General features: G+C 51.4%; 2 protein-coding genes across 7 annotated transcripts in view; one reads left to right on the forward strand and one right to left on the reverse strand.

The window, feature by feature from the left end:
* The window catches only part of LOC125936476 (beta-1,3-galactosyl-O-glycosyl-glycoprotein beta-1,6-N-acetylglucosaminyltransferase 7-like), a 44422-nt gene that overhangs the window by 1624 nt on the left and 18820 nt on the right, over positions 1-23978 (forward strand). For 2 of the 6 annotated variants that reach the window (XM_049650586.1, XM_049650587.1), the window contains exons 2-4: positions 17634-18660; positions 19748-19843; positions 22966-23835. In XM_049650586.1, the coding sequence (XP_049506543.1) occupies positions 17694-18660; positions 19748-19843; positions 22966-23189 (1287 nt within the window). In that variant the 5' untranslated portion in view covers positions 17634-17693 and the 3' untranslated portion in view covers positions 23190-23835. Of the gene's footprint in view, positions 1-17589; positions 18661-19747; positions 19844-21664; positions 22930-22965; positions 23836-23978 lie in introns of those variants that run through there. The other 4 variants (XM_049650592.1, XM_049650591.1, XM_049650590.1 and 1 more) reach the window with 3 other exon arrangements.
* RTF2 (replication termination factor 2) overlaps positions 1987-23978 on the reverse strand; it is a 41126-nt gene continuing 19134 nt past the window's right edge. Inside the window, exons 6-9 of the mRNA XM_049650593.1 lie at positions 6886-6999; positions 3843-3897; positions 3638-3733; positions 1987-2476 (exon numbers count right to left, since the gene is read on the reverse strand). Of these exons, the coding sequence (XP_049506550.1) occupies positions 2298-2476; positions 3638-3733; positions 3843-3897; positions 6886-6999 (444 nt within the window). The 3' untranslated portion in view covers positions 1987-2297. The remainder of the gene's footprint in view (positions 2477-3637; positions 3734-3842; positions 3898-6885; positions 7000-23978) is intronic.

Consider the following 23978-nt stretch of genomic DNA (forward strand, 5'->3'; position numbering starts at 1 on the left):
GAACCCACGAACCGCGAGATCGTGACCGGAGCCGAAGTCGGACGTTCAACAGACGGAGCCCCCCAGGTGTCCCGAGAAGATCTTTGAGCCAAAATGCTCTTTGGGTCAAAGGGCAAGAATAGGTTCATGGCGTTAAGTGGGCGTTGTCTCAGTTCATTCCGGGGAGGCTCTAACTTTAGTTCTTGGCAAGAAGAGTTAAGCAGCCTGGAGACTTCCCCTCCCATGGCCCTCCTGGCTACAAAAGTGGCCGGGGCCGGGGGCGGGAACCCTTGCTCGGCTCCCACTGAGTTGACCCCTCTGAGCCGACTTAAGCGCTTGGCAAGTACTGGTGGGAGACAAAGGACCTGACAGATGAGCTGTGCCCATGCGTGCGGTGCTGTGGGAAGGCACGCTGGTCACCGGCCCCTCTCTCGGGTCACTGAGCCCCGAAGATAGACAGTCAGGTGCTCAGCCCTTCAGGTGAGCGCTCAGGACCACGGTAGCCCCGAGCCAGCTGGGAGCCTGCTCTCCTTCTCCAGCAGATCAGGCGTCCCACCCAGGGGGACAAGGTTACACTGTCCCTGCCTTAACCAGGGGCAGGTGCATCTCCTCGGGCCTCTGAGGACTCGATGCCTTGCTAGACACTCAAGGAATCTCCAAAGCAAGCTCTTCTCTGGGGGCTGCGGGGCTCTCTCGGCGGGGCAGCCTCAGGGGACCAACACTGCAGAGTATAGCAGAGGCCAGAGGCAGGTGGGGGGAGGCTGGGGCACCCCGGGGAGGGGTGTGGGGGGGGGGGCGGGGGGGAGTGACCTGCAGAGCTGGGATGTGACCTTGATCGAGGGGAAGCAGGGCGGGCTGAGACGCTCAAGTTCTGATGCTGGGGACACTGTGACCGGGTCACCGGGAAAAACCGGACAAAGTAATCGCTGCAAAATAAAATTAAGGCTAAAATCAGGGGAATCAAAGTTGGCAGAAACAATGGCTGTTAACATAAAATGCCTCGTGATGACTGAAGCTGTAATTAGTGACACCTGACTATAAGAAGACCAATGAATCAAGTTTTCTTCGTGAGATGAGAAAACTCCTTGTGATAAAAGAAATCTTAACCAAATAAGAAAGGTGCTGATTGTTAACAATAACAAAAGGAAAAAGGAGACAGGCAATAACTAAGAAATGGATTAACTGGGCTCTGTGGAACAGGGGCAACGGGTAGAAGACAGGTAATGCAGGTTTGTTCTGGAGAAGTCCACAACAAAACCCCGATGTTGATGGAATTCTGATGAAAATCCTTCTCTATTCACAGTATGGATGCCTCCTCAGGGGCTAAACTTCCCACCAGGTAGAGGCAGAGAACTTGGGGACAGGACCCTCCGTCCCGGGGCCTCCCCCAGCGCGGTTTCCTTCCTTTTAATGGAAGCCGGGCCCTGGACCAGCCATTAACCAACCAGCCGATCACGTCCATGCCACAACCGGGTCCAGAAGGCCAGAAGGCCGTGTTGAGACCTGGATACTCACGGCTCCTCATCTGCTGTCTCACGGGAACTTTCAATGACTGATGTCAACACAGAGCACAGGTAAAGGTAAAACGCACCGATTTTACATAGAATTCCCTTCATCTTCTGGGAGGAAAAGGAATTCGTAGGACACGGGATTGCTCTGATCACCATCAATGGAAAGGCTGCAATTCCCTTACCAGAACATTACGGAAGACAGAAGACAGAAAACACAGACAGATGGAGGAAAGGCAGATGTGTTTCATTCTGTGGCAAAACATCAGGTGTCCTAACTCTCTTCTGTCTTGAAACCGATAAAGGAAGCTGCCCTGAACCTCGAGGGCCAAGGCCCCGCTCCCCTCTGCCGGCACGGACCAGTTCCCTCAACCACACCTGCGGCACAGTGCGTTTAAAACTCGCTCTTTCTTTGTAAAGGTCAGTTTCTCTTGGCCTGTTTAACTGTTGGCAGCAAAAGCATGAGAATTTTGGTCAAAATGAGCCACTCACACACCCATGAGGAATCGGGAGTCTTTAATGATTTTCAGCGTAGAAAGTGCAGCCCATGCGTCTTTCTGGGCGGTGGGGGGACAGGCGCATCTACAGGGGGAAGCGGGCGCGGGGCCTGCGGGAGGGGGCGGGCAGGTGCCGGCACGGCCACCCGGGGAACCCGTGCCCCTCGCTAGCAAGGGCGACCACGCCGGCTCCGAGGTCTGGGAGGGCGACTTCACCACCGCACACACGCCAATGGCCGGCAGAGCACAAGGGACAGCGCCGCCCCTGCGGAGACCCAGCAGGGCCTGCGGGGCGCCTGGTGCGGTACGGGCTTCAGAAGCAGTAGGACGTGTGGGTGACCCAGTGGGCCGACTCCTCCTTGGAGCGCTTGGCGGAGCTGTGGGAAGTGAAGAGGGACTTGTAAGCTTCAGATTCTTCACTGTTGGCGATGGACCTCTTTGTGGCTCCGCACAGAGGCTTCCCGACTTTTCCGGAAGAGCTCCCATTTGCCGCTGGAAGAACAAGAAGCCAGATTCGTTAGGGTCGGGACCACAGGTCACCCCCAGCTTACACCACACTCTTACAGGAAACACGTCTGTCCGTCTCGGGAATCTGCCGCCACCTCCCCCGGATACGGTGGAAGCCGTCGTCCCGATGCCCGCTCCTTAAAGCTGCTGGATTCACATCTACCACGTGAAACCACACCAGTAACCGTCTGCTGCCTTCTCAGCTCTGGCCCCCGCCCCGTGAACGATGTGAACCAGATCGTCCTCCCAAGGGGGTGCTCTCTGCCTCCTTCAACGGGGGGGGGGGGGGCAGGAACGGGAGGCCCAGGAGGCGGGGCCACCTACGGCAGGCCAGGTGGCCGCTACGTGTAAGGCGGGGACTGGATCCGCTAACCACCGTGGACGCTACTTACAGCACAAGACTGCACATTCTTTTACCTGATAATCAATCTGTGTTTCTTTTTTTTTTTTTTTACATTTTGTATTTATTTTTGAGAGACAGAGTGAGACAAAGTGAGAGTGGGGAGGGGCAGAGAGAGAGGGAGACACAGGATCGGAAGCAGGTTCCAGGCTCTGAGCCGTCAGCACAGAGCCCGACACGGGGCTCGAACCCACCGTGAGATCGTGACCTGAGCCAAAGTCGGATGCTCAACTGACTGAGCCACCCAGGCACCCCAATCTGTGTTTCTTTTTTTTGTGAAATACATATCTTCTCTTAAAGGCAACGAGGAGAAACGCACTGAATTCTGCACTGTGTGTTAAATAGCCCTTTGACACTTGGCCAAGAGGCAGGAGAAGGGCTGGCTCTGAATGCCACGCGGGATGCACATAAAACCCGAGCCTTAAAGGGATCAGGAACATTCCCGCCCAACACCCTGAGCGCCGGGCCACGACCCGACCCAGTGTCCGCAGCAGGGTCCTGCTCTCTGTGCGGGCTCAGTAGCTTGATTCCAAAGGCACACCCGGCAAGAAGACAACTGGCTCGCGTGCCCAGCCTCCCTCGGGCCGACCCTGGGGTAGAGGGGCTGTTTCTTCGCCTCTAAGAGGGCTCAACGAACTACTCAGAAACGTGACTTCGGACGACCCTGAGCTTTCCAACTCACTCCAAGAAAGACCGTGACATAACCAGCTGGTTGAACAGCTCCCTGTTGTCTCCACAGGACCCACCTGCACTTTTGGGAGCTGAGCTGGCTTTCTTCTCTCTAGAATCGAGGCTGGTTTCTTCGGGCTTCCCTGTCTTAATTTTTGATGGGCCTGGGGATTCTGTTAAAAAAGAACAGTCAGGCAAACAAAAACAAAAGCATATACTTTTTAAAGGAACAGCGCCACAGCCTTATTTTTGCTCAAATAAGGACCTTTTTAAGCGTCTTACCTTCACTGACATCTGGTTTCGAGACAGACTCTACCGCCTTGGGTTTCTTTGCTTTCTGTAAAAAGAAAGAGCAGACTGGAGCTGTGCTTGGATCACTCTACTCTGGCGCTAGTGTGGCTGTGCCCCGGGACAGGCCGCTGCAGTGTGTGGAGGGCGCGTGCACGTTCTGAAGGAGACTCGAGACCACGGTAACGGTGTGTGTTTCCAGCCAGGCACTTCTGCGTCACTCGGGAATACACCTGGAGACGCCTGCTTAGCTCTGCATTTATATTCCAGAAATCACATTCTCAAAAGTCTCAGATGCCAGATTTCAGGGCTAACACCGTCAAGGGTGGCTACAAATAATACCAAAGTACAGATGGGAACATCAAGTCCCACCAGCAGAAACATGGACCGAATCGAACCCATTCCAGTAACTTCTTCAAAGTTGTCATACCGCTTTCATATTTGTTTATTTAACTATGAAGACTTGAGGCTGGGGGCACCTGGCCGGCTCAGACGAAGACTGAGACTCTCGGTCTTGGGGTCTTGGGGTCATGGGTTCGAGCCCATGTTGGGTGTAGAGATTACTAAAGTAAATAAACTTAAAAAAAAAAACGGCTTGAGGCTATACTAAAAGGCATGTTAGCCAAATCTCAACTCTGGATTACCCATTAGATTTTTAGGCACCAAAATTCCATCACTCATAATAATTATACTGGGCAGCAAAAATTTTCCAAATGAAACTCACCATTCTAAAATCACACAGCCGTGTTAGAACTGAGTCACAGGAAGCACAAACAGAACTGTGTTTATTCAGAGAATTTAACACGCCATTTTCCAGAGTATCCAAAAGGTGGCACTAAAGACACACAACCCAACTACTTCAGAAGGCTCCCCTCAGTAGAAAACGTGGAAAAGGGACCCTCCTCGGGCACTGGCCTTGAACTTGTAATATATACGTGCAGAGGGACTTGTAATGCTGTACAAAATGTAAAAACTTCCCGTTCATTTCACACGCTCAAAGCATGCATTCAAATCCGTGAAGGTAACACCTAGTCTTTAGAAAAAGACTGACAACTGCCAATTTTGAAGCCTTTCGTTCACAGCTGAGGCTTTATATAAAAGGCAAGAGAAGTCAGGACGTGCTCTATCTTGTTTTCAGCTGTGAGCATATTTGGGAAACATTCTGGTATCCTGGTAGCAGTATCTCAGAGGCATTCCCAGAAGCTGCGGTGAGTATTTTGCAGAGAGGGGTGTGCTGGCTCCACTGGGCTTTGAACACCTTGGCAGGAAGCCTGGGACAGGAGACGACTCACTGAAGTGACATGGTTAACGACCATACAAACACCGGAGCTTCCTCTGAAACACATTTTCTTCCCTTTTGTGCTTTTTAAAAACCGAGCTGGGTCAATGATAGCAACGAAGAAAACGAGCAGCTCCTTTCTGGAAATCGTCTAAAATATCTCGAGCCTTCTGTGTTCTCTTTTTGTTCTCGTGATGACGAAATCCTAGTTAATTCAGAAAGCCAGTGCAGAATGCGTGCACTTACATGCCAGAGTTCCTTTCCCTTTTATGATTAAAACAACGACAACTCCGAAAAATCTCTAACTATTACGTCACTGGTAAATGCACGCCACACAGAGGGTTTCCCCCATGATTTTATGCACTCGGGCTACTGCAACAAATTCTCTAATACTTCAAGCATTCCTTTGACTTAGTTCTAAATTTTTTTTTTTTTTTAACGTTTATTTATTTTTGAGACAGACAGAGCATGAACGGGGGAGGGGCAGAGAGAGAGGGAGACACAGAATCGGAAGCAGGCTCCAGGCTCCGAGCCATCGGCCCGGAGCCTGACGCGGGGCTCGAACTCACGGACCGCGAGATCGTGACCCGAGCTGAAGTCGGACGCTTAACCGACTGAGCCACCCAGGCGCCCCTCCTTTGACTTAGTTCTAATCACAAAATTTCTCCCACATTTACCCTGAACCTCACTTAATTTTTTATTATTTTTAACTTTTTAAAGAAAAATTTTTTTTTTGTTTTTTTTTTTTGTAATCTCTCCACCCAGCGTGGGGCTTGAACTCATGACCCCAAGATCAAGAGTCGCACACACCACCAACTGGGCCAGCCAAGTGTCCCCAACATTTTTTTTAAAGAATGAAAAATTTGCTATTCGTGAAAAGCCACAGGGATCATCCGCAAACACTTTAAGAAATAACAAAATTTACTGCTGGAGGCAGAATGGATGGCACATCGAAAGACTTCTTAGCCTATAAACTGTGTTCAGCCCGGTCGTTATGGCAGTTCATTAAGCAATGAATCCACTGCTTGTGGAATGTGATTTTAAGCCCAGGGTCACAAAACAGAGCCTTCACCTGGCACATCCACCCAGAGCTTCGGTCGCCGCGGTTGGGCACACGACCGGCCTCCGTCCCCGCGAGCGGTGGTACCACACTCCCAGCCAGTCCCCCGGCACAGGGCGCAGGGAGGCCAGGGGGGCTCTAGTTGTGGGCAGGCTGCTTAGTTCCCTGCCACCCGGAAGTGCCTCGGCGGAGGGTGGGGATCGCAGGCTTCCGGGGTCGGGCCCCCCACCCACACCTCTGGGGGACTCCCGGGACCTGCAAACCTGAGCAGCACGGACTCTCCAGAGGTGCTGGGGTGACGGTAACTTTCCGCTTCTATTTTACGAACTTTGCACACCCAGCACGGACTCCTACCATCAGTGACGGCGCAGCGACCCTGGCGGCTGCCCCTCCCTCGGGCATCACCTTGTTGGCCCTCTCCCCTCCTGACGACACCTGTCCTATGCAGGAGCTACCGCCACCCCCAGGTCACCGATGAAGAAGCTGAGTGCAGGAGAGCAGAACTGCCCTGCCCGCACCGCGAGCCCCGACGGGAGTCCTTCCAGAGCCCCGGCCCCCGTAGGTTGCGAAAGCCACCTCGATCGCGGCACGCCCACCAGCAGCCGCCAGCAAGGCCACTCGGTGGTTTGCAACTGGCCCCGAAGCCGAGGCGGCCGAAGCCTCCGGAAGGTGAGGGGCAGACGCGAGGGCCGCATTACCTTCCCCAGCTTCGCCTTCTGCCGTCTCTCCTCCATCCTTCCCTTCAGCGTCTCCACATCCTCCTTGGTGCCATTGAGCACGATGACGTCGTCTTCCTGGAAGGCAGCCCCGCACTGGAGAGGGCAGGAAACAGGACATTCCATCACCACGCAGAGGGCAGCTACCCCTGAGACCCTCGCCCGTGCCCAACCACCGCTCTGCAAACCCCCGGGAAATTCCTGGAGTGTTCTGCCTGTATCTCAGCTTAGCCAGCTTTTGAGTCAAGCTCTGCTTTGCCAAGTTCTTCGTGTGGAGCTAGCGTGGCAGGCCCGGGAGGGCCGGCTCGGAAAGGGCCTGCCTGCAGGTCAGCCTCCCTCTAGTCTCTGGCGTCTGCGAATCTGGATTTCGGGAGGGTTCCCAGCATTTTCTGTGTCGGGCCGCTTGCCACACAGGTCTCCCCGCCGGACCTCTACGTCCTAGAGGGACCGGACCTCCAGGTGTGCAGGAGGAGGGCCCCGTACACAGCCCCTAGCACGTGGGGGGCGTTCGGGAAAAGCCTGTGTAAGGACTCATCAGCCACATTTATGCAGCACCTGCTGGCTTGTCTCACGATGACTGACTTCACGAGAGCCTGTGATGTGCCGCTCGCCGCTGAGCCCGGCCTGGACAGGAAGCGGCCCGCAGAGCTCCCCTCCCAGGCGGAGCCGAGGGCTGTGAACTCGACCTTGCGTCAGAATCTCCAGGCCTCATGGGACCCCGGGCCGGTGTCCGACTCGGGGTCTAGGGTGGGGCCCAGGAACCTGCATTTCTCATGTCTTCTCACGTCCCCAGCGGACGCTGCCTGTGGGGAACCCTGCTTTGGACAGCCTGCTCTGGAGTCCGGGCACAGGGCCAGTGAGGGGAGTGGGCTCAGTCCCAGCAGGAAGCGGGGGGGGGGGGGGGGGGGGGGAGACCCGTCTGGGGGCACAGGCTGCTGCCCATTGTTATTGCCATAGGGGGTCTGCCTGGGGAGCCCGCCCTGCTCAGGGAAGGATCCTGGCCAGCGTCTGTTTGGTGGCGTCTTCCTCTTCGTGTGGGTCCCAGGCAGAGAGACACTGGTGGCTTCTCTGGGCCTCGGTTACCTCCTCCGCTAAATGGGAAGTAAAACGAGCTCCCGGCGCGGTCCAGGCTGGGGCGAGACTTCAGGGTGACCACGCAGGGGATTCAGCACAGGGCTGGGCACCCACCGGTCAACCAGCGTTGGCCGCCGCGGCCAGCGCGCGTCTTCCGGTGGGAGAGCTGCCCGCACCAGCACAGGCCCTTCTCCGGGACACATGTCCGTGTCTCCAACGAGCCTCCCCGGGAGAAACCTCGCACGTGTGTGGCCGCATCTGCTTTGCTGGGGAAGGTGCCCTTTCGCGGAGGGGAGAGCACGGGCTCCTCCCGACTCTGCCTGAGTCTCTGTCCCTTACCGCCTGGCGACACAGCCTTACCGGACTGCCGTACGCGTGAGCCATGAGCACGACTCTGCGCAGACCTCAGGGGCTCCTGGAAAGCCTACCCTGCCCGGAACGGGAACCGTGACGGCCCCATGGCACCCAGAATCTCCTACAGAACACATTCTCAGCACAGGACAAGACACGAAGCCCTCTTCCTGAACGCTGCCGAGCCTTTCCCAGCTCCTCCCGACACACGGGAGCCGGCCAGCCCGTGCTGAGCCCTCAGCTGCTGCCCCAGCTCGGTCTTTACTGTGCTGCTCGCCTCCAAAACCACACAGGACCACAGCAGCTCCTTCCCTAGGGGCATCTGGGAGGTGCCACGACTGAAGAGACCCTCCTTTGGTCCACAAGGCGTGCCGTCAAGGCCACAGGAAGCCACACGAACGACACAAGGGGGTGCCGCCAGAGCACCAGGCTGGGACAGCCTCGAAGAACAGGAGCTTGCTTTTCGCCGTCAGTGCAGGGAGGCCTCCAGGCTCTGCAGGACGACCCCCGGGAAGCCCCAACACCGTGGGGGATTTGGGGAGAGGATTCTCTTGGGGGGGGGGTCCCCTTCTTGGGTAGGAAATAAAAAGGGATCCTCAGGACCAGAATCAGGCGGCAGATAGGGCTCAGCGGTGTTGGGGCCACAGCGTCAAGAACCCTCCCGAGCGCACACAGGAGGCGAAAGGAGTCTCCATCTGTCCCGCTAGCCTTCCCCCTCCTCCTTCCCCCCTCCAGGCTTGGTGCACCTTCTTTCCACCGTTCCTCAGCAACCCCCTTCCTGGCGTGTCGGCAGTCAACCGTCTCCTTCCTCTACGTGTGACTGGTTGGTTGTCTAGATAGGACTGTGGACCCTGTGCTACATACAGATGTGGTGGGTTGTGCCCCGAGTTGTATCTTTAAAGTTGAATTAGCCACTAACAATAAAACGTCGGGAGCCTTTCATACTAAAAATCTTGCTTTCTCTCCCAAATTCAAAAGATCCATTAATACCAAACCCATGTTCTCAAGGCCTCAACTGCTGGGACCTGAGCAGGGCTGTCCCCTAGAGCCTGGGCACGGGACCCTCCCACTGGCTACAGGTCCTGTCACTTGCTCTTGGGGCATGCCTGACCTTGGCAGGCTTCTGCCTGGCCCCAGAAACTTGGCCGAATAGTCTACCCCTTGGGGACAAGTGAAACCAGGGCAGGAAGACTTCCATCCACAGTGGATGTGGCTGTGGCCGTGGCTGTTCTCTGTGGACTGAAGGGTCGAGGGAAGGTCACTTTTGAAAGGGAGGGGAGTTGCAAAGACATAGGTGGCTCAAAGGGACTGACCCTCTCTGCTTATAAAGTAACACATTGTGTAAGTAAAAAAACAACCATATTTTCCTGCAAATGCATTTTTCTATGTGTACAGTTACTACACAGCTGACATCACGCATTTTATTTTTTTTAAGTTTATTTCGAAAGAGAGAGAGAGAGAGAGAGAGAGAGAGAGTATGCGCAGAGGAGGGCGGGGGGGGGGGGAGAATCCCAAGTAGGCCCCGCCCTGTCAGTGCAGAGCCCGATGTGGGCCTCAAACTCATGAACCGTGGGATCATGACCCGAGCCGAAATCAAGAGTCAGACACTTAACTGACTGAGCCACCCAGGCACCCCAATCATGTATTTATCTTAAATTTGCTTCCTTTTATCACTTATAACTTAGATGTCCAAAAAATGGGGAAAATAGATAAATCCTAATGCATTCTTAGAAAGGAGGAGCAGACAATTATTTTAGAGTTTCTGACAACGTAGAAAGTGGTTTATGCTGCAAGAAAAAGACTACAAATTGTGTAACCATATGACCTCCGGATATTACCTTTTTTCTAAAGCACTGGGGGAAAAAAGCCAGTAGGAAAGTGCCGCGGAACAGAGGTAGAATGACGGGTCATGCGCTGCTCTATCTGTGTATTCAGAAGACGAACAAACGGAAGCCGTCCCTCAGTCACTGTCCTTCCAAACGGCATTTGCACTGAGCGACCGATGGCATGCGTCTCTGGCCCAGAAACCCCACTTGTGGGACTCGCTTTGTCTCCATCACACAAGCCTCTTTCCCGCAGCAGTACTCTGGGGAGTGTAATGAATGAACATGTGCCTGTGTGTGTGTACTGACTTTTAAAACAGTGCTTCCCTCTGTCACGTCTGACCGAGTAAATCGAGCTCAAGTGTCTGGACACGGGCCAGGGGAGAAGTAGCTACCGTGTACGATTCCCATCTCGGCGTCCCTGGTTTTTTTTTAACGTTTATTTTTCACAGAGCGCAAGCTGGGGAGGGGCAGGGGCGGGGGGAGAGGATCTGAAGCGGGTTCTGTGCTGCCAGCAGAGACGTGGACGCGGGGCTCGAACTCACGAACTTCGAGACCATGACCCGGGTCGAAGCCAGACGCTTAACTGAGCCACCCGGGTGCCTTGGCTTCACTCTTCTTGATAGATCTGCCTGTCTGTGGTAAGCCTGAAGAGACAGCAGTGAAAGAGAGAAGCTCTGAAACCAGAGAAGGGAGAGGGCTTAAGGGCACCGGCATCCAGCGGCGGAGAACGGAAGCGGCACCGACGGCGGAGCGGTGGTACGGCCCCCCCGGAGGAGCCGGAGGACAGGGACGGGGCACAGGCTCGCCTGCGTCCCTGAACTCAGGCCCTCTGGAGAGCGGGGCTGAAACACCTGGATTGTTCCCAACGCTATTCAGGAAGCACCCAAGATTTTTACGTGACTTTCATTCATCCCTTTAATGAAAAAGGATCAGATAACCAACTTTGGCCTCCTAGTTTTCAGAGCATTTATGGAATCTGACCCACGACTGCCAGGATTCCACCCGGCTTTCAGAACACCGGCATCACTCTGCGGCCCTTCATCCGGACCAGGTGTTTATGGCCGTTGTCTCCTGTTTTGTGAGGCAGCGATCCAGTCCTGAAGAAACACTCAGAGAAGCAAGCGTGACTCTTTTTCAACCTACCGGTCAGAATCAACAAGAACAAAATCCTCCAGGGACGGAGGGGTAACGAAACCTGCCAAGCAACTCTGTTCATGTGATTTAATCGGGAGCCGCGGGAAGAGAAGCAACTGACGGAAGAGAAAATCCAGGCTGGGCACGGACACCGCCAGCGTTTCAGCCCGTGGAACATGAGAACGGCTTTTGGTAAACGCTTCGTTAACTACACACAGATCACAAATGGCAGACGCTGAGCAGGTACAATTGCTAAAATGCTTTTCCGTGCTTCCTCTGTGGTTTTTTAAAACAGAAATATTGGAATATCAGTAACATTTTTAGGGGCACCTGGCTGGCTCAGTCAGAGCATGCGACTCTTGATCTCAGAGTCATGAGTTCAAGCCCCACGTTGGGTGTGGAACTTACTTAAAAAAAAAAAGGAGTACCGGGGCGCCTGGGTGGCTCAGTCGGTTAAGCGTCCGACTTCGGCTCAGGTCACGATCTCGCGGTTTATGGGTTTGAGCCCTGCATCAGGCTCTGCGCTGACGGCTCAGAGCCTGGAGCCGCTTCTGATTCTTTGTCTCCCTCTCTTTCTGCCCCTCCCCTCCTTGCACTCCGTCTCTGTCTCTCGAAAATAAATGAATGTTAAAAAGTATCAGTAATAGTTTTATTTTTATTTTTTGAGAGAGTGTGCACACAAGCGAGCGGGGGAGAGGGGCAGAGGAGAGAGAGAGAGAGAGAGAGAGAGAGAGAGAGAGACCCAAGCAGGCTCTACGCTCACAGTGAGGAGCCCGACACAGGGCTCGATGTCACAACTGTGAGATCATGACCTGAGCCAAAATCAAGAGTTGGACGCTCAACTGACTGAGGCCCCCAGGCGCCCCCAGGCATATTTGTAAATGCAGACGTAGCAGGCATCTTTTTCTCTCAAACAGTCCTTACTCTTCGTTTCAGCCGAAGACAGCAAAAGTGGAGTCTTTTCAAGGATGCGATTAGAGTTTTAAATTTAAAATGCCACCATCTGTTCTTTCCTCACACGGGAGACAATAACTAAGTCGGCCTCAAGGCCACGTCCAAACGCTCAGGCCTCATTCTGAGCCCAAACATACTAATGTTATTTCTGTTGTGGTTTTGAGTCGGGTGCCCTGAAATGGACTTTTCCTCTTTGTATCAAAGCGGCTGGAAAATGCACGCATGTTGTGACTAGGACATCTATGTTACTGGCCAGTCGGACAGTGTTCCGATTCAAAGTTAGTCTGCTCTTGTAAGTTGAAATAGTTTAAGAAAACCTAATGTTCTAACTTGGGTGTTGGGCATCATTCTGAGCCCAGAGACAACAAAAATAACAGATACCAAATTTTTACTGCTGTGGCTAGAGTGACATTTTAAAGACAAACTTGCAGTAAATGGAGAGCGCTGGCAGGCACGGTCTTGGGGGTCAACACGAAGCGCCCCAGTCCTGCTCAAGCCGAGTACCTCCCCCAGCCAGGCTCAGTGGGGGCTCCACCTATCTGCTCCTGACCCCCGTCCCGGTGTTCCTATGGGACCGCATCGTGAGTCCAGCAAACGGAGACTAAATCATTTAATCTGGGTAAGCTAATGTAAGTGCTCTAAAACAGTAATATTCTAGAACATACAGCAAAATATTTTAAGTTCATCTTTAGACATGCCCATTCATTATCTGTTTACCCACAGAAATTATCTCTGTAAAACAAAAACAAAACTAAAAGAGTTCATTTATACAGGATGTCAACTCCCCTGAAAAGTCTTTCCTATTATTTTTTTAATGTGTATTTATTTCTGAGAGAGAGAGAGAGAGAGAGAGAGAGAGAGAGAGAGACAACGAGTGAGCAGGGGAGGGGCAGAGAGAGAGGGAGACAGAATCCAAAGCAGGCTCCAGGCTCTGAGCTGTCAGCAACAGAGCCCGATGTGGGGCTCAAACTCACAAACCGTGAGATCATGACCTGAGCTGAAGTCGACGCTCAACCGACCGAGCCACCCAGGCGCCCCCCCGAACCCCGGAAAAGTCTTTATAATCAATTAGATCCGTCCTAACAAATTCAAAATGACTGCCCTTAAAGGAAGTGTTCAGTGGTAACGCACGATACCGAACCCGTGCCGCTGACTTTTGTTTCTGGCTGTTAAGGCTCGCTGTGGGGTGGGGAAGGGGGGACTGTGGATGGATGAAGAAAAGAAGAAAAAAATGTACACACCTGGTCTAATAATTAGGGCAGTAATGTGTTCTGAAATAATTTCTCGGACGTATTCTATGCTCGGACAAAAACATAAGAAGCCACACAATTCCATTCTGAGAACTAGAAGCAAATCATCTGTCACTGTGTGGGGTCTAGCATTCTATAAGGGAAAACAATTTAAACGCCACCCTTAACCACAACTTTGGTAACGATTTCTACCGGGAGAGACTCCCCACTATCCCTTGGACGTCGTGTGTCTTCAGCGAGCTCAAAGCGTGACCTTCACCAGCATCGCGCCTGGTGTGGAGGCTACTTCGTTCTGCTTCGCCCTGAGCGCATTGGGCACACACACTGCCCACCACAGGCTCTGGCGACGAGGGCTGAAGGATTTCAGGGAACGTGAGGCCCAGGGAAGAGAACGTGAGTGACCGGCAGAACGCTCCCTCGCACGCACAAATTAGTACGTTTAGCAACCATCTGTGACTTCAGCAACACGTGAGCAAACAGGATCCTGGAGCGCTAAAAATGGGCCTGGTCCTGTCTGCCCCATGACACCCAAGGAGAGCTACCCCTCTTTCCTAAAGCCTTTGAAATAAATAAACATCTTAAATACGACTTTGTGTGGAGGAAACGAACGGTTCGGAAATCAGTAAGACTCTGCGCTTTTTAATGAGCTGCGTGTTCCCCACCACTTGCGCGTCTTGGAAATGAGTTCGGTGGGAGAAAAGTCGCGTGTTAACGATTCCATTTTCATTATGGCAACAAAAGCGGACCTCACATTAGAGGCAGAACCGTCACCAGTCGCCAAGAATCAAGGCCGGGACACGTCCGCCACGCTGACAACGGGCCCACCCCCGGCATACAGACGAAACGCCGGCACGCCCCAAGAGGTGACAGAGGTGACGGGGATTTCCGGGGTCCCCGCTGGATGCTGGTTAGAGCCACGGCAGGAGCCACGGCAGGGGGGGGCGCTCCAGGGCCTTCATCTGGGAGGCTGGTCTGACTACCTTTAAGAGCTTGTGGTGAAGCAGTGACAATGGGGCTCATCTGCTGGGGACCCTGGTCCCCGCTGCACGTGGCACCTAGGGCACAGCGGTTTCTCAATCCCAGAGGGAACGCGAGCGGGAAGGCGGATCTACCCGGGCACCCGTGAGCACGCCACTAACACCGGGAGGTAGGAAGGCGGCGGACGAACACAGCCCAGCTCGCGTCCCTGTCTCTGCAGAGGGGACATAAACCGCTTAGCCCAGGTATCGCCCGAAGGACAAGGGATTCCACGCGGGACCTGTCCTCATTCAATTATCATAAACGATTGAAAAAATCTAATTCCCTGTGGCAGAGCCACGGTTTACACGGGGTGTAATCTGTCAGTGGAGTGAGGCCAACAACATTTCTATGATGAAACCAGAATGTTTTACTTTAACCACAAGCCTAGAAACAAAACCAAAGATGACAAGCCAGAAAACCTCCAAAACCTCCTCTCCATACTAAATGTAATAAACCATGGCACGTGGTTTCCCTTTAACCAAAAAAAATTTTTATTTTATTTTATTTTTTTTTAGAGACAGAGTGCAAGTGGGGGAGGGGGGTAGAAGGAGAGAGAGGGAGAGAAAGAGAGACAGAGAATCTCAAGCAGGCTCTATGCTCAGTGAGGAGCCCGACATGGGGTCAATCCCATGATCCCCTTGGGATCATGACCTGAGCTGCAATCAAGAGTCGGATGCTGACCCAGGCACCCCTAACCAAAATTATTAAAAGCAGGCAAAAGCTCTGATTTCATTTCAAGAAGGTATTTCCTCCCTAGTCAATTTCTCCTTTTATGATACAGGTTTTGTTTAGAGACCAGATATGAAATGTGTCAATTACAGTGAATACAGTATTATATAATTTATAATATATAATTATATAATTTATAATACTGTATTATATAATTTATAAAAATGTCTTCAAAATTACATCATAAGGTTTCACGTTTGGGGCAATCGACAAACATTTACCAAACTGGCACAAAAAAACTTGGCATTATTTGGGCAGTGGCTGCTTTTTATTTTTGAAGCAGGATGGGTGAAAAAGAAAACCACAGGGAAAATAAGTACATTCTTTAAATTCACAGTCCACGATCAGCATTTACAATTTTAGCTCAAAGTTTAAGAGAAGGATAGCTCAAAATGCTGCCTAGTCACTGCTTTATCCCAATGGCATGTGAAATAATGATGTGGAAGGGAAGGGACTAGTGTCCGGTCTGAGACAAAACACTGCTCAAAAGCAAATGGGCTTTTTAAAAAACAGAAAAAACAGCAATAGGCAGAGATATGACTTTTTATGGAAATCAGGAGCCAGGATTTATAAGCAAGAAAAAAATAGTTACTGATAATGTCGACATCTTACATGATCGGTCTTCTCCCTAAATTCGAAAGGATGCTCCCTGCATGCACTAATAATTAATTGATAAAAAAATAATTAATCAAAACGCCTTGGGTCACCTTTGTTCCTATTAAACCTATTCGTGCATTTCTACGGGACCCCAGAAAGGCAACTAAATTATTACCAAATAATTTTATCAGGTAAAGACATCTTGTTTTTAATCAAGGAAGCCTTCTCTAAAAAATTCATAAACTCGTTTCAACAAATCAAATTCTGTGATGAACAAATTCTCTTGATATATTGCTTCCTTTACTGGAAAGAGTTGTAAAATGATACAGGATACAGCATAAAATGAAGTCTGCATAACGTAGAACAGGACAGTATTCACGTCCAAAGTAAGTGTTTGAGATTTTTTTTAACCCGCCAACGTTAAGGGCAGGAACACATGAAAACACGCTCAACATCCTGAGACATCAGGGAAATGCAAAGTGAAACCACAGTGAATGAGCACCGTCCTATCAGAATGGGTAAGATGAATACACGTGAGCACGCCAAGCACAGGCCGGGATACAGGGCTGCGGGAGCTCTCCCGCTGCCGTGGGCAAGGGAAACAGCACAAGCGCTCCGGACAGCAGCCGGCAGTTCCACTCTTAGCTATTTGCCCCAGGGAAGCGAAAACGCAGGTCCTGTTAACATCACCCCGAAAGCCTGCTCATTTAACATTCCAGAAGTTTCTACTAAGGGCTAGTTTCGTAAAACCGCCATCGCTCCTAATTTAGAATTGTGTTTAAAAGGAAGAGAACATCCTTCCACTAATCACCCTACTGTGCCAAAAGAAAGCCTTAATCAAGCAACCTCGTAATCATGAGGTTGCTGAAGCAGTCATCAGGATTTTCTGTGAACTCAGTAAATGTGAAGAGATCCACAGTAGCGTTATAAACAGCTACTCACCGAGTACTACTCATGAGAGTAGTAAACAGCTACTCACCGAGTGCCGTGTGTGGCCCGAGTCCCTCCAGGATGGCTGTACTCAGTTCTGACACCATGTTACGCACGGGTGAATACGCGCTGGCCAATAAACCAAAGAACCACGGCAGATCTTTTCACTTTTGTAAACCACGTTTTGCGGCTACCTTTTCGGTTTTCCCAAAGGCTGATATATTTCAATAATCTGAACGCACTGCTGTTAATTCTGCGTCAGCAAGTCACCTAACCAGCAACCATTACATTTTGGTACTAAGGACTATCCCTTTCGGAAGAGTTATTGAAACACAGAAACAAAACGTCCGTACAAAGACTCGCGCACGAAAGCTTACGGCACCTCGTCATATCCCAACAGTGGGAGCAATTCCGTGTCCTTCCACAGATGAACAGATAAACGGACTGTCGCCTGCCCACGGGACAGCGTACCGCACAGCAATAAGGAGGAAAGAATGGTCACAAATCTAATGAGCTGCATGAAATCTCAAAATCATTACCCAAAATGAAAAGAGGCAAAAAGTACAGTCTACAACTCTGTTTATATGGTTCCAGACCACGCAGCTGACGTACAGAGACAGAGAGGGCACAGAGACTGCCCAGAGACAGGGTGCAAGGCGGGGGTGGAGTGAAAGGGGCACAAGAAATCTCTGGGGGTGGGGGGGTGGGGGGGGGGGGGCATGTGTCCTGGCGATAGCGGTGATGGTTTCGCGGGCACGTACGTCTACAAAGCTGAGCACACTGGTGCTTTAAATACGTGTACTTCGGCAAAGCGGCAGGCTGGGGGAGAGTTATGCCACCCTGAATCTGTCTGTTGTTCTCCTAGGAAGCCTAGAGGGAAAGAGATTCAAGCGGTGGTGATAAGAAGGCACCTGGAGCTGAAGACATGAGCCAGCTGCGGGCCACGAAGCCCGGACTCCTCGTGTGCACAGCCGTGTGCGTGTGCGTTTTTCTTTATTTAAGGGATCCACCTCCGGAGGAACCAGAGGAGTCCACCTATCCAGCAGCGGTGGAATGTGGCTTTTATCCAGATGAACTGTGTTCAGCTTTATCTGAAGGGAAAGAGGCCGCCCCTCAAATTGCAACTTTTTGTAAAAACCCTCATGGTTCTCAAATACTTGCTCACTTGCGCACACCAGGAAACTGCTCCAGGATTTCCCAGGAGGTGCATTTCATAACCAGACCCTTGTCTGCAGAAGAGGGCAATTTCTCTTTGGCATATATCGTAACTACTCACAAGGACCTGGCTATGTTTGTGCAGCTGCTCAGGTCTATTTATGTGCCTCAAAACCTTTACTGTATTCATGTTGACAAAAAGGCCCCAAAGAAGTATAAGAGTGCTGTGCAAACCCTGGTGAGCTGTTTTGAAAATATTTTTATTTCATCAAAGGGAGGAAGAGTGGCCCACACTGGCTTTACAAGACTGCAGGCAGATCTTACTTGCATGAGAGATCTGGTCCGTTCCAAATTTCAGTGGAACTATGTCCTTAACCTTTGTGGACACGACTTTCCAATCAAAACCAACAAAGAAATCATACGCTACATCAGGAGCAAATGGACTGATAAAAACATCACTCCTGGAGTAATCCAACCACCAAACGTTACATCCGAGACAAGTGGAAGTCGTCTTGAATTCACCCCTGAAGGAAGTATCTACAGATCTCCAAACAGGAGATTCAAAGATGAACCACCCCATAACTTAACAATTTATTTTGGAAGCGCTTACTACGTACTAACGAGGAAGTTTGTAGAATTTGTACTGACGGACATCCGCGCAAAAGACCTGCTCCAGTGGTCCAGAGACGTCCAGAGCCCAGAACAGCATTACTGGGTGACTCTGAACCGACTGAAAGGTAAGAACATCCAGCGATACAGCATCTGTTCAGATCAGAGGCAACAACAGATGCTTATTCGTAGGTGGAAATTGTATCTCACGATTTACCATGGCTTGGCGAAGAGCTCTACGTTTTGCAAGACCTCTTCCACTTTGGGGAGTACGGGAGGGTCTTTAGGGGTCTCAGGTTTGCTGAGAGAGGGCCACGCGCCCAACCGGCCCGGCTGCTTTTGTTCCCTCTCCAGAAAGAAGTATGACCAACATCTGAGCACAAATCTCCAGAAACTTCTTCATTTCTTCATTCACTTATTAAATACCGCTGGGTACCTACGAGGGCCAGACATTGTGCTAGGGGCCCTTTTAAGAATGGAAAACATTAGGGGTGCCTGGGTGGCTCAGTAGGTTGAGCATCCGACTTCAGGTCATGATCTCATGCATGGTTCGTGAGTTCGAGTCCCACGTCGGACCCTGTGCTGTCAGCACAGAGCCCGCTTCGGGTCCTCTGTCCCCCTCTCTCTGCCCCTCCCCCACCTGTGCTCTCTCAAAAATAAACATTAAAAAAAAAGAATGGAAAACATTAAAAGTAGTAATTTTGGGGGTGGCAAACATGATACCTCAGGCAGGTTTTCTGAGAGAGGGAAGTCTGATGGCCTCCCTTAAGTGGACTTACTTTCTCTTTGTATAAAGTTGATGTGGCTTCAAGTCTGAATGGTTATAATCGGTCCAGATGACCGTGCAAACACTGAATCCAGCAGAAATCGATTAGGATCTTAGTTTAATCTATCCTATCCACTGAAAATCCTATTTTCACATCCCCTAAGAGGGCTGTTATGGAGAAACCCAACATCATGATGCCAAGGGCGCGCTAGAGGCGCTCAGGAAGTTACTAGGGTGGAGACAGGGATGAAAACGAAAGCCGGAACACAAGACCTTGGCCACGGCCGCCGCCCGCCCCCAAGGCGTAGCACTCGAAGCAGGGTTGGACTTCCCTCCACCTTTCTCCCACGACCACATCTGGGGTGGGGGGAGCACGGCCAGGAAGAGCTGGCACCCTAGGGCCGAGCAGCTGCCTGCCCGCTGTAATGCTCGTTCTGTTTCCCCCTTAGATGCCCCGGGAGCCACACCTGATGCTGGCTGGGAAGGAGACATTCGAGCCATTAAATGGAGGAACGAGGAGGGAAGTGTTCACGACGGATGTAAAGGTAAGACTCGAACCAAAGCAAAAGCAAAAGCCTTCCAATTTTATGAAAACTATACAACTGCTGCCTGGATAACATCGGGAGACGATCGTTAGCAGAAGTAGTGAAGGGATTCGTGAGTTTCCAATTACATGGGGCAATTTTTTTTTAAACTTCTTATTTATAATATCTAGAGAGAAAAGCTCACAAATCGTTAAGTACTTGGGTTGATAAATTTTCACAAAGTGAACACACAACTCGGCTGCAACTTTAAAAGTTTTAAGATAAAAATACACAAGCTGGCGGGTTTCTTCCACCTGCCCCTAGAACTCAAACTTAAACATTTATTTTAAAAAAGCTGTGTCTCCCTGGACCTCTACCAGAGCAGACAAGTGAGAAATGCAGGCGATCGATCGATCGTTCCAGAGCTCAGAGGTTGGCAACAAACTCTTGCTGAAGGGAAGGTCTTTCTGCTTTGCCCTCAGGAGACTCTCCCTGGGAGCTGTGAATTCTTTTGCCCCTTTGTCTGGTGTCCCGGTGGTTTTAGTTACCAGGACAATACAGAACAGACTTGGGGTGGGGACGTCAGTGTCCCTCTTTGGTGAAAAGGCTGGAAAAGCAGCAGCTGACTGCAGACTCAGGCACAGCCAATGGGAGAAAATGCCTAGGGAGTGGGAGACCCAGAACCGGCCTCTGGTCCTGCCATTCACGCCTACTCTCCCCACCGCTCTCCCCACCCACCCGCCACCCAGGGTGAGATGGCTGAGAGGAGCAGAGGTGACGGGAGAACAGTCACAGCACCATGCGGACAAGTCCGGTAGGGAGAGGTGTGAACGCTCTGGGAGCCCAAGAGGAAAGAAAAACAAGGTGTCTGATCTTTATGGGGCCGCAAACTGTGTTGGACAGAGAAGGCGGGAAGAGCGGGGCAGACGTGTGTGCAGGTGGCTGGGGCACAGCATCCTCTCTCCCAGGCACGTGGCCTGGCCTTTCTGTCTACACACAGCTTCCCAACCACCACAGAAAATAGCGCACAGACACAACCACTGATTTTAATAGCGCGTCTAGGCGTGGCCCCTCGGGCTTGAGTCACAGTAGATCAGAAATACAAAATCAACCAGGTTCACCCAGTTTCCCAGTTGTTTAAAGGACTGATCTCAAAGAAACAGGTTGTAGACAAATTCAAAAATGTAAAACCCAATACCAGAGAATAACTCAAAGACCAGCAACTCCCGGGGCCATGTACACAGCCACTCTCCTGACAGGTACCAGGTCGGAAGGGCTGGAATAATTTTCTACTGTTTTCAATAAATATTTTAGCCACGATTCAGTTAGGGGGCTCTTCACACAATAAGAAGGTGACAGTTACACAGGCTAAGAAGCAACGCTGGCCTTTCTTTAGAAAGCAGGGCTCACTGCCATTACACATGGGGTTGACAAGACCGGTGAATAAATGCTCAGGAAAGGCCGGGGTCGGGGCTCAGATGCTTCCTGAAAACATGATTCACTCACAGAGTAAGAAGTCATGAAGGGTGGCTGCTATCAATAATACAGTCATGATTTAGAATTCTTATAGCGACAACCTGAATATTTCAATATTCTGTAATCTTAACAAAAATCATCATTGCCCCAAAGCGAACACTTCAGCAAGTTCTTGCCGTTGCTCACTTCAGACTGCAAACTGCCCACTAGGAAAGCAGCGAGACAAGTGGCCTCCAAGAGTCAGCCCCCGCCTTAGGCCGAGCCCCGGCAGTGACCGGGGTAGAACCTTCCGGAGCCCTGCGCTGGGCCCGCAGTCAATCCTCACGATGACTCTCAGGTACTCACTATCGTATTCACACTTCACAGATGAGGAACCCCAGGCTCAGAGAAGTGAGGTCACCCCCAGTGTCATAGGAAGCAGCACAGGAAGTGGCAGAGCTGGGTCTCTAAGCAGGTGCAGCTGTCTGCTGCCCCTCCAGTGGACGAGCATGCACAGAGTGACGGTCGTCCTGCTGTCACCAGCAACAAAGACTTTTGTTTACTTGTAATCACCCAAATGGCATGAACCCAACTCTGAGGACCTTCCGCATGCCTGTGCCCCCTTCCTGGCTCACATTCATGTGTATGTACAGTAGAGACCATCCAGCTACCACCGAGGCGCAGCTGATTCTTTTTTCACTACGTCCTACGCTGTTCACGCAGCCTGTCTTCACGGTCGTACTTTTCACCTGGTTCAGTGTAATTCTATTGAGAGTCTGGGACACTGTGCCAAGAACGTCTACCAGTGAGAAAGGTGTCAGTCATGACAAGAGCCGCCGCTTACAGAGTGCCTACTCTGCTTGGCCCTTTACTAGATGAATGCGTGCTCACTGGGGGAAGGTTCTTTCCACCTTGTTCCAGTCTTACAAACAGCACTGGACGGTTCTACGCGTGCAGTTCCGCCCCTTTTCTGTATTTCCCTCGGATGGGCTTTCAGAAGGAGGATCGATGGGCTGGCGTGGAGAGAAAAGCAGGGCGGAGCTGAGCAGAGAGCAAGGTCTCCAAAGTGGGTCGACCTCCGCCTCACTTCTCTGCGAACCGGAGGTGGTAACGGGAAGCACCTCGCAGCACTGGCCGGGGGGTTAACAGACAAAGAAGGAAGAGCCGAGTGCAGCGTCAGGCACCTAACGTGTGCGGCTGAGTTCGTCGCGAAGGAACCCGGCACTGGAGTCGACCTATGATTCCAATTTTAATGACTTCTATCTGTATCAAACGCTCACTCTGCACGGGCAAGAGAGGGCCGAAGCAATGCCACGTTAACACCGACGCAATTCCTGCAAACTCCCCACAACCGAGGAAGACAAACGTTCGTGGGGCCCCGTTCCGAATTTAGACTTGGCCCGGCAAATGCGTGCTAAGACGTCTCCCCTGTGCTCGTGACTAACGAACATTCCACAGTGTCCCCTTAAACAGAGTAGCCATTAAACAGAAAGAATGAAAGCGTCCCTGCCGCCACAGATTCAAAACCCAACCCAGAAGCCCCAATCAGAGCAATCGCGGAGATCACGTTTAGTCCGACCTCCCGTGAAGCAGGGGCCTTCCCGATGACCTTGGAAGAGCATCGCTTTTTGGGTGTGAACGTAAACTGACGAGACAAAGGCACTAGGTTTTTGTGCTTCTTTCTACAGGGCGCTACGTCCACGAGAGCTGCGTGTATGGACCAGGAGACCTGCCGTGGATCATTCGGTCGCCTTCTCTGTTTGCCAGCAAAGTGGACTCAACAGACCCCCTGGTGGTCACGTGCCTGGAGAGGCGCCACAGGCTCCAGGCGCTGCGGCAGGCAGAGGTCCCCGCGGAGCCACACTGGCGCTTTCAACAGAAGAGTCATTTTAACACGAAACGGAGCCGCTGAGCTGGACCTTTGGAAGCGTCTGTGCTCTTACTGGTATCGCCGTGTCCCTGACTTGTGGTAAGAGAACGCTAACCAAAGAAGAAAGAATGAGAACTGGTTCCTTGGTGCAAGCTAGCCCTGAAGTGAACTCAGAGATACGCTATTGACAAGACTTCCCTATAAATCACAGGCCGCTCTTACAGCTTCGAGGAAGAAATCACGAGAGGAAAGGTATTGCTCAAGGTACCGTTGGGGGCTCCCGGATCAGCCAAGTGAGGTCGGACTGCCTCGGTAAATAGCTGCTGCAAATCGAAGCCTCAAGTTAGAACAAAAACAGATCTTGCTTTGAAGATACTACCGTGTATGAGATGCTAATCAAGAGCAAAGTCTCACTGAAAACAAAACTCTGCTGATCTAAAACAGTGCTCTTTGGCTGGGAACCACGTAACTTTGTTCTGGTAATCCTAGAAAAATACAGAAGAGTCCACTTCTTTTGGGTAAAACGAAACTAATCCAGAGCTGAAGCACACTTTCCTAAAAAGGATGCTATAAGCTTCTGGAGTCTCGAGGCATTAATCGTACCTTCTGCCCTGGTGGGTACGTACTACGTCTGGTCTGACACCAACCACAACCACAGGGGGCTTTGGGGCCTTTGAAATGTGGAGAGGATGCCTGATGAAGTGACTTTTTGTCTTTATTTAACTTACAAAATTTTAATAAACTGAAATTTTAATAGTCACATGTGGCTGGTGGTTTCCACATTGAACAACATAGGTCAAAGGCTGGAATGATCTTAATTCTGCCTGCTCA

The sequence above is a fragment of the Panthera uncia genome (genome assembly GCF_023721935.1).
Source record: "Panthera uncia isolate 11264 chromosome A3 unlocalized genomic scaffold, Puncia_PCG_1.0 HiC_scaffold_11, whole genome shotgun sequence".
Taxonomy (NCBI): domain Eukaryota; kingdom Metazoa; phylum Chordata; class Mammalia; order Carnivora; family Felidae; genus Panthera; species Panthera uncia.